Source organism: Myodes glareolus, chromosome 25 (genome assembly GCF_982192425.1).
Source record: "Myodes glareolus chromosome 25, mMyoGla1.1, whole genome shotgun sequence".
Lineage (NCBI taxonomy): Eukaryota > Metazoa > Chordata > Mammalia > Rodentia > Cricetidae > Myodes > Myodes glareolus.
The window spans coordinates 36,573,829-36,584,693 of record NC_142050.1 but is presented as its reverse complement, the minus strand read 5'-3'; the positions used below and the strand labels follow the sequence as shown (position 1 = coordinate 36,584,693).

At 37.7% G+C, this 10,865-nt stretch overlaps 1 protein-coding gene and 2 pseudogenes across 14 annotated transcripts in view; 2 read left to right on the top strand and 1 right to left on the bottom strand.

The window, feature by feature from the left end:
• Luc7l2 (LUC7 like 2, pre-mRNA splicing factor) overlaps nucleotides 1-10,865 on the bottom strand; it is a 71,661-nt gene that overhangs the window by 18,593 nt on the left and 42,203 nt on the right. For all 14 annotated transcript variants that reach the window (XM_085683519.2, XM_085683505.2, XM_085683506.2 and 11 more), the window contains 2 exons: nucleotides 5,482-5,580; nucleotides 1,218-1,328 (listed from right to left, as the gene is read on the bottom strand). In XM_085683519.2, coding sequence (XP_085539645.1) covers nucleotides 1,218-1,328; nucleotides 5,482-5,580 — 210 coding nt within the window. The remainder of the gene's footprint in view (nucleotides 1-1,217; nucleotides 1,329-5,481; nucleotides 5,581-10,865) is intronic.
• Nucleotides 4,078-4,683, top strand: LOC125388157 (large ribosomal subunit protein eL8 pseudogene; annotated as a pseudogene).
• LOC146889523 (large ribosomal subunit protein eL8 pseudogene) lies at nucleotides 4,623-4,926 on the top strand (annotated as a pseudogene).

Below are 10,865 nucleotides of genomic sequence, written 5' to 3'. Positions count from 1 at the left end.
GGACAGCTTAAGCATGAGATACATGATCCCTTATATCAGTTCTCAACCTTTCTAATAATTGCCACAATATGCTTCTCATATTGTGATAACCCCAATCAGAAAATAATTTTCATTGCTACTTCAGTATCTTAAACTGGAGGTAGCTACACAAGCTTATGTGTTTTAATAACAAAAGAATCAAGAAACTAGATATATAGTTCAGTGGTTAAGAGCTCTTTCTACACTAAGAGAACCCAGGTTCAGCACCCCGCATCCCTCTCAGGTGGTTCACAATTGTAACTCCAGTTTCAGGTGTTCTGATTCACTCATGAAGCTGGAGAGATGGCTCAGCGGTTAAGAGCACTGTTTGCTCTTCCAAAAGTCCTGAGTTCAATTCCCAGCAACCACATTGTGGCTCACAACCATATGTAATGAATGAGATGCTCTCTTCTGGCCTGCAGGTATATAAATAGGCTGAACACTGTATACACAAAACCTAAAAATGACACGAAGCAAAGACAGGAAGTTCTCTTTGAGTTCAAGGCCAGGATGGTGTACTGAGCTAGTTCCAGGAAAGCTGGGACTACAGAAAAATCCTCTCAAAAACTAAATAAATGAAAGAAGGAAGGAAGAAACTATACATATATTTGTTACACACAAATGAATGCATGTATGACTGACAATTCTGAATAAAACATAATTATCAGTGTTACTTTGTTATGTGGTTGCTATATTAAGTTAGCATTAGAGTAAGTAAAAACAATTCCAGAGAATTCCCTACTTAAGTTTACTATCTAATTACTGAAAAGTCAAAAAGTTGGAATGAGCCTAGCATGGTAGCATATGCCTTTATTAATCCTAGCACTCAGAGGCAGAGGCAGGTAGATTTCTGTGACTTAAAGAGCAGCCTGCCTATATAGTAAATTCCTAGCCAGCCACAGACTATACAGTGAGACCCTGTCTCAAATATACAAGAGGAAAAATTTTTAAAAAATGGAGTGAATAAAATTAAATATATACTTAAAATTAAAAATATACTTCATAATCCCAGCACTTGGGAGGCAAAGGCAGAAGAAGGCAGGTCTCTGAGTTCGAAGCTAGTCTGATCTACAAAATGAGCTCCAGAACAGCCTAGGCTAAAAAGGCAGACCCTATCTCAAACAACAATAACAAAAACAAGATAAAACAAACAAAAAAACAACCATACTTTGAACTAATGAAATGACTAAAAGTTTTACCTTTGCTGCCACTTCAGCACTTATCTCTTCTTGAGTTTCTGCTAATCTTTTCTTAGACACTTCAGTTCTTCGATCACAATCTGCAATGAAGGACTGCAGATGATCCATGGCCTAGAAAATTTAATATAAAACAATTACTGCCACAAAGACAATGTTATCCAGAAATATTTTTACTAAATACTTTATTTTTGGTAAAGAATGAAGCCCTAAGCACAGAAGTGCTTTCCTATTATGTAGAAAGCACTGGGTTGAATCTGCTATACTCTGAGCCCAACCTTAAAACAAGAAAAACACAAAGTTGAGGAGTTGTTAGTAACAGAACATATGCCTAGCATGTATGAGACCCTGGATTTCAAGTAATTATAAAAAATAAATTAAGGGGGCTGGAGAGACGGCTCAGTGGTTAAGAGCACTAACTGCTCTTCCAGAAGACCATGGTTCAATTCCCAGCACCTATACGGCAGCTAACAGATGTCTATAACTCCATTTCTAAGAGAATCTGACACCTTTTTCTGGCCTCTGGGGGCACTGAACACACATGGTATCCAGAGATGGTACACAGATATTCATGCAGTCAACACAACAATGCAAATAAAAATTTAAAAAAAAAATTAAATATAAAGTCTGGAGAAAAGAACCTTTTAAAAATAAAACCTCAGAACAATGAAAATAATTCCATTCTTAAAAATGTTATTATAGAGGTAGCATACATCTTTAATCCCATCACCAGGGAGGTGGAGGCAGAGGCAGGCAGATCTCTGAGTTTGAGACCAGCCTGGTCTACAGAGTGAGTTGCAGGACAGCCAAGGCTACAGAGAGAAACCCTGTCTCAAAAAACAAAGCAACAACAAAAAACAAACACCCAGTAATAATATAGCAGTGCACCCTTGTAATCTCAGTACTTGGAAGACTGGAGCAGAGTAACAAGCTGAAGACCAGTTTGAGTGACATAGCATGTGTCAAGTCAACCAAAGCAATACAGCCAAGATCATATCTTATAAATACAACCAACCAAAAAGAAATGGTTGAGTCATCAATATGACACGATTGCTACTAAGCCTAATGACCTGATTTCTATCTCCAGGACACACGAAAGGAAAGAACCAATTCCTAAAAGCTAATCTTTGACAACAGGCACACACACATCTCACACACCGTGGAAGACCATTATAATGTCAACTAAGAGTTACTTCTGAATATTTAGATAACTGTCTGTATTCTGTGGCTTTCAAATTTTTACAGTAAAGATAAGCCATTAAGAAATTTAACAATGCCTACACCAGAAAAAAAAATCTAACGAAGTTGTATTTAGTTTGAGGTATATTTACTATTTATAGCTAAATAGTAATGAAAGTAAACTTTAAAGCAAAGCATGGTGGCACACACCTTTAATCCCAGCACTTGGGAGACAAAGGCATGCAGACCTCCGAGTTGAAGTCCAGGCAGGTCTACAGAATTCCAGGACAATTAGTGCTACAAAACTTATTTCTCCAAAAATGGAAGGGAGAAAATTAAAAATAAATGTTCAACTGTGGTGTTTTGAAGAGATATCCTACATGTTCTCAAGCACTTGAAGACTCAGATCCCAGTTGGTAATCGTGGTCATAAAGGTTTAAGAAGTGGGGCCTTGTTGGAAGAAGTATGTAACTAGGGTCAGGCTTTGAGGTTTCAAAGGCCATTCCCAGTTAGTTCTCTCTGTTTCCTGCTTGTCTTTTAAGATATAAGCTACCTGTTTCTTACAGCAAAATAATTGTAAGATGTACAAAGGATTTAAATATACAAAATGAATCAATCATGGGGACTGGAAGAGACAGGTCAGCAGTCAAGAGCACTTGCTTTTCTTGTAGAAGACCTCGGTTAAGCTCCCAGCATTCACATGTGGCTCACAGCAATCTGGAACTCCAATCCAAAAGAACTGATGCTGTCTCTTCTGGCCCCCAAAGATACTATGTATGTGCCTGGCACACTCATGCAAGCAAAGCATTCATATACATAAAATAAATCTAAAAATTAAAAATATATAGCAGATATGAACCCATAGTTGAGATTTTTGGGTCAAAACAGAAAAAAAAATCTTTCAAACTGGTACTATAAGCAGTATTTAGACAGTATAACAACACTGTGTAGCCCACCTAGGGAAAGTCTAATATATTACTCAAAAATAAATAGCTAATACTGTCACAATGAGCAATTAAGCATTTTCTATAAAATTACCTTTTAACTCAGCTATAATTTTCACCAATAATGCAGAAAGACTGAAAATAACCTCATTATTCAACCACAACGTTCAACAGTAATAATCTCTTGTATATTATGCCCAGACAGTATTAAATGTATTTTATAGATAATTTGCATGTCCATAAGAAAAATTTCTTAGATGTTCAAAAAAGTCACAAGGACCTATTTAGTGCTATTTTCAACTAAATAAAATTACCTAATGTATTATTTTGTCTTAATGTGCATGTATTTCATAAAAATGCAAAAAGTTTGAAAGGTATTGTGTTCTTTAAAACATCTTGTATAATTTAGTTTCTCTATTTTTATTTTTTAAACTATTTCATGAGTGCTCTGTCTACATGTATCTATGTAAACTATGTGTACACTTTGTATCTGCAAACACCAGGAAGAAGGCATTAGATCTCCTAAAACTGGAATTATGCTTTGTGAGCCAAAATGTAAGTGATGGAAGTTATACTTGGGTTCTCTGCTGTCTCTTTAGCCTCAAATTTCTCTATTTTTATACATGAAATGCTTCTATATAATGAGAATATTAAATCACATTTGTACCTCTGATGCCTAAGCAGTATTTTCTATTTCTTTTATTATTTTACATTAAAAATATGGTCCCGACTCTCTCTCCTCCAGCCCGGCAAGATGCCCAAGGGAAAGAAGGCCAAGGGGAAGAAGGTGGCTGTGGCCCCGGCCCCCGCCGTCGTAAAGAAGCAGGAGGCTAAGAAGGTGGTGAATCCTTTGTTTGAGAAGAGGCCTAAGAACTTTGGCATTGGGCAGGACATCCAGCCCAAGAGAGATCTCACACGCTTCGTCAAATGGCCCCGCTACATTAGGCTGCAGCGGCAGAGGGCCATCCTCTATAAGCGGCTCAAAGTTCCTCCTGCCATTAACCAGCTCACCCAGGCCCTGGACCGGCAAACAGCTACCCAGTTGCTTAAACTTGCCCACAAGTACAGGCCAGAGACAAAGCAGAAGAAGCAAAGGCTGCTGGCCCGTGCTGAGAAGAAAGCTGCTGGCAAAGGGGATGTCCTGACTAAGAGACCACTTGTCCTTCGAGCGGGCGTCAATACAGTCACCACTTTGGTAGAGAACAAGAAGGCTCAGCTGGTGGTGATTGCCCACGATGTAGACCCCACTTAGCTGGTGGTCTTCCTGCCTGCTCTGTGTCGGAAGATGGGGGTCCCCTACTGCATCATCAAGGGAAAGGTCAGGCTGGGGCGGCTGGTCCATAGGAAGATGTGCACCACTGTTGCCTTCACACAGGTTAACTCGGAAGATAAGGGTGCTCTGGCCAAGCTGGTGGAAGTTATTAGGACCAATTACAGCGACAGATATGATGAGATCCGCCCCCACTGGGGAGGCAACGTCCTGGGTCCTAAATCTGTGGCTCGAATTGCCAAGCTGGAAAAGGCAAAGGCCAAAGAACTCACCACTAAACTGGGTTAAATGTACTGCTGAATTTTCTGTACATAAATATAATTACAAACCTTCCAAAAAAAAAAAATATGGTCCCGAGGCTGCAGGTGTAGCCTGGCGATATACAGTGCTTGCCTACTGTGAATAGGGCCCTGAATTTCATCCCAGAACTGGAGACATCTAGTTAGTAATCTATTAATACAGTAAAACTATCTAATAATGGAAAAATTCAGTAGATGACTTCATTACAAAGACTTTAAATACAACAAAAATGGGTGGCTTAGAATTGATGAAACGACTGTTTTCTTAAACGTTTTTACTTTTGTTGGGAAAAATAAACTGATTTTTTTTTTTTTAGAACAGGATCTTTCTAACCTAGGCATGGTAGCACATGTCTAATCCTAGCACTTGGGAGGTAGATGCAATTAGATCACCCACCGTAAATCTGAGGCTAGTTTGAGGACATAGGGGGTGGAGGGAATGCAGTGTCTTATTCATCTATTAACTGTCATCTAATCACAAAGATATCTTCCTAAGTCTTTCTAAGAGACATTAATTCATGTTCAAAATATTTTTACTGCAAGAGACAATGTAATATGAAAGCAAAATCACCTACATCAAGTTCAAAGAAAAAGTCCTGTTCTTTGGATGCAATTTCATAATCTGCTCTTAAAGCCAGGTCATGGACTTTCAGGCATTCTCCAAGATCCATTCTCTAGGAAAAAAAAGAAGACATTACACTGAAAACATGTATTATAAAATTTCATCAGTATCACAGTTCTCTTCAGAGTATTTGTTAAGTCCTATAGTTTATATGTTCATTTAATGAACCTTCAAAATATAAATCACACAATTAGGGCTGGGGAGTTAACTTGGTTACTGAGTGCCTATCTGTTATACACAAAGTTCCAGGTTCAATCCCTTAGCTCTCCATGAACTGGATGCAGTGGTACAGACCTGTATTAAGTACTGTGTAGATAAAGGAGGAGCATTGCAAGTTCAAAGTAGTGACACAGCAAGTATAAGGTTAGCCTGGCCTCATACATGAGACAACCTCTCAGAAAAATGAACCAAAAGAAAGGCTATGAAAAACAACTATGAGTATTAATAATACCAATATACTACATGAGAGGCTTTTTGCAATGAGGAAGCCAGAAAAAGACCACTTGCCATGGTACATATGTGGAGGGTAGAGAATCACATATGGGATTCTCTCCTTCCACCAATCCTGGATTGATTGACTCACATATTGTCACTGAGCCATCTCGTGACCCCCCCCCCAAAAAAAAATGTTTCTCATGAGAATGCATTTAAACTGGACCCAAAGAGAGAGAAGCAATGCTGGGTATGGCACTAAGTATCATCATCCCATGAGTCTGGGGCTGGAGAGGTGGTACAGTGGCTTTTTGGGCATGCAGACAAAATATCCATTAAATAAAAATAAAACTTAAAAACAGGGTGAGAGGAGGAAGGGAAGAGATAGAATGAAGGAATAGAATTGTAGTAATATTACAATTTCACATAGTGGAGCATTTCTGGAATTACAATAGGGTCTTTGAATTCTAGAAACCAGGCATCTGTTTTCTCTTTCCATACCACCATGAGTAAATATCTGTTATACCAGGCATGGCATGAAAAAAAGCAAACAAGACCAAAAAGAAACTCCCAACAACTACCTGCCATTGTCAATCCAAGGGAAATCATACCCTGGCTAATAATTTCAATGACCCTAGTCTCCTAACCAGTACAAAGCCACTAGAGAAAAAAACCACGATAGAAACACAAGGAATACAAAACAATTCTCCAGCACCTATGCTACTCTTAAGTTACATCCTCACGTTACACTTAATGAAGCACTACTGCTTCCAACACCAAATGCTCCCCACTGGCTGCTGGTGGTGCTACTTCTCTCTACTTGTAAGTAAGTTAATGAAACAAAATAAAATGTTTTCTTCACTGATTTCAAATGACTAGAAGAGTGTCCTTAAAAATTAATGAATAATTTGCTTCTTATAATTTTCCAGAAGTTTATTTCAGGGATTGTAATTAACAGACATTCAAATTATAAGTTGCAAAACTTCAGTTCTACATCTTATTTTCCCCATTATAAACTTGTTTCTTCAAGAAGCTTGGCCAAATCTCTGATAACTCTTCTTTAAAATTCCATACTTTCTACAGTTTTTCTGTTTAATAAAGTAGATTCTGTTAAGTGCTTTTAACTTTTTAATTTCTGAAAAATCAATGTTATCAAAACGACTCTAAGATTCCTAAGAAAAATGGTCTATTTTTGTTCATCTCTACAGACCATGTTTTGTATTCCCCATGTTGTCCAAATCATGACCATTACACAAACCTGGTTTGAATAAGCGATTCCAAGAACTTAGGGAATGAAACATGCACAAAAGTACACGGATATAGCTTTACAATGCCACTTTCTGTTTTAGAAAATAGAAATATTTTAAGAGCCTCTCTTAAAATATTGGTGGTAGCCAATGCCTTAAAAGGAAGAAGAGGCAGAGGCAGACAAATCCGAGTTCAAGGCCTGTCTGGTTTTCAGAGCAAGTTCCTGGACTATCAGGTCTATGCAGAAAAACAGTATCTCAAAAAAAAAAAAAAATTTAAGCACCTCACTACCTGAGTTTGACAGAACATGTAACTAGACCTACAAAGATCCAATTATAACTACTGACATACACAAACATATATTTTACCGTCATATTGTATACCCAAACTAAAAACAAATGAAACAAATTACTGATATTAATATACTAATAATCAGTGGAAAAAAAATACAAAATTACATCACATGTTGGTGGCAACATGTCTTTAATCCTAGCATTCAGGAAGCAAAAGTAGGCGATCTCCGCAAATTTGAGGCCAGCATAGTCTACAGAGTGAGTTCCAACACACCAGGGCTACAGAGAGAAACCCTCTCTCAAAAAAAAAAAAAAAAAAAAAAAAAATTCACTGTATGTGTGTGTATTAAAACATTTAGTTAGGTAGGGAGGTAGGTAGAGAGGGAGGGAGGAAGGCAGGCAGGCATATAAGTACATACATACGTACGTGTACACACACACACACACACACACACACACACACACACACACACACACACACACGCAAGCTGGGCATGGTAGTACACATCTTTAATCCAAGCACTGGGCAGGCAGAAACAGAAGGATCCCTGTGAGTTCAAAGCTGACCTGGTCTACATAGTGAATTCCCTGACACTCTAGACTACATTAAGAGACCCTGTCTCAAGAAATTAATTAAATGTCAAAACAATTTAAACAATAAAATGTTATTTCTCAAAACACATACTTATAAATGGAGAAAACCATGGATATTATATAAAAATATATTGGGCATTGAAATAATTGCAAAAAAACAAAAATCTACTCATTTCTTACCAATTACCTGATTCTTAAAAATTCATTTCTCTTTCTTAAGTACTTCCAGATTTATGTGTACTAAGATGTTTATAAAAGAACTTTGAAGCTGTCAATGTAGCTACCTGCGTATACTGACCAAATTGAGATGATAAATTCATCAGTTTTTTCTTTTTTTTATATTTATATTTTAAACATTTATTTATTTATTTATTTTACAAAATTCTGTCTGCAGGCCAGAAGAGGGCACCAGACCTCATTACAGATGGTTGTGAGCCACCATGTGGTTGCTGGGAATTGAACTCAGGACCTCTGGAAGAGCAGGCAGTGCTCTTAACCGCTGAGCCAATCCTCCAGCCCTAAATTCATCAGTTTTGATCACTGTTAATAAACCTGAGACCTGTAATGTGCCACCACTTCACAGGTGCTCAGGATCTTATTATGCAATATTAAGCATTGATGAATAAAGAATGCATTTTTTGGCTCATAACTTTCTAGCGCCACCATTTTTCAATGCAACTCATAAAAGTTCTCTATCAAGAATCGGTATGTATGAGGTATGTTTGCAGGAAAAGTACAGATTATTTACACAGGCAAAAAAGAGGCAAGAGGGGCTGGAGAGATGGCTCAGAACTTAAGAGCACTTACTGTTCTTCCAGAGGTCCTAAGTTCAATTCCCAGCAACGACATGGTGGCTCACAACCATCTGTAATAAGATCTGGCGCCCTCTTCTGGCTTGCATGCATACAGACTATATACATAATAGAACACTATATACATAATAAATAAATCTTTTTTTAAAAAAGAGGCAAGAATTTTAGCATATGTTTTGAAAAGAGAATAATTTTGTATTATTTTGAGAACAAAGAATGATAAAACTAGAATCAAATAACTTCTAGAAGAGGATTGTGGGAAATGTTAAAGTGGTTTGTTACCGCTTACTATAGCCTGAACAATTCTAAAAATTAGTAAAATGCAAAATTTACTCTAAAGAGAAGAATGCATGGTTACTTGGAGAGAAATAAGTCATGATTTTAAAAAAAGAAAAAAAAACCAACTATATTTTGCTAGGAGGTGGTAGCGCATGCACCTTTAATCCCAGTACTCAGGAGGCAGAGACAGGTGGATCTTTGTGAGTTTGAGGCCAGCCTGGTCTACGCAGTGACACTGTCTCTTCCCTAACCTCACCCTCACCTAAAGGATTTTATCAACTCATTCTTTTTGCAGTTTTTCTTAGAATATCTGAACAATGAAGGTACTCAAAGGGTTTGATTTTTATGGCTGACCAACTGAATGTATGCTTAAAAGAACTACTTCCAGTATTTATTAGCATGTGTTTGATATGCTGTACAATTACATGGTATATTTCTAACTCTAGTCTCCAAATAAGCCTCAAAAAACATAGTAGTTTCCTTAGACATTTAAGAATACTGCTTATACATATTTAACAAGTGTTGCTGGCATAACTGAATATCAACATGTAGAAGAATGAAAATAGACCCATTATCTATCTCCATGCACAAAACTCAAGTCCAAATGGATCAAAGATCTCAACATAAAGCCAGCCACACTGAACCTCATAGAAGAGAAAGTGGGAAGTACACTTGAACACATTGGCATAGGGAACCACTTCCTAAATAGAACCCCAGCAGCACAGACACTGAGAGAAACAATAAATGGGACCTCCTGAAACTGAAAAGCGTCTGTAAAGCAAAGGACACGGTCAACAAGATAAAACGACAGCCTACAGAATGGGAAAGATCTTCACTAACCCCACATCAGACAGGTCTGATCTCCAAAATATACAAAGAACTCAAGAAATTGGACACCAAAAGAACACATAATCCAATTTAAAAAAAAATGGAGTACAGACCTAAACAGAGAACTCTCAACAGAGGAATCTAAAATGGCTGAAAGACACTTAAGGAAAACTGTTCAATATCCTTAGTCATCAAAGAAATCCAAATCAAAACAACTCTGAGATTCCATCTAACACCTGTAAGAATGGCCAAGATCAAAAACACTGATCACAACTTATGCTGGAGAGGTTGTGGGGAAAAGAGAACACTTCTGCATTGCTGGTGGGAATGCAAGCTGGTACAACCCCTTTGGATGTCAGTGTGGCCATTTCTCAGAAAATTAGGAAACAACCTTCCTCAAGACCCAGTAATATCACTTGTGGGTACATATCCAAAGGATGCTCAATCATGCCTCAAGGACATGTGCTCAACTATGTTCATAGCAGCTTTGTTTGTCATAGCCAGAACCTGGAAATAACCTAAATGTCCCTCGATCAAAGAATGGATAAGGAAAATGTGCTACATTTACACAGTGGAGTACTACACAGCAGAAAAAAAAAAAAAACGACAGCTTGAATTTTGCAGGAAAACGGATGGATCTAGAAAACATGATTTTGAGTGAGGTAACCCAGACACAGGAAGACAATTATCACATGTACTCACTCATAGGTGGGTTTTGAACATAAAGCAAAGAAAGCCAGCCTACAAATCACAACCCCAGAGAACTTAGACAACAATGCGGACACAAGAGAGACTTACATAGATCTAATCTACATGGGAAGTAGAAAGCAGAAAAAGACAAGCTCTCCTGA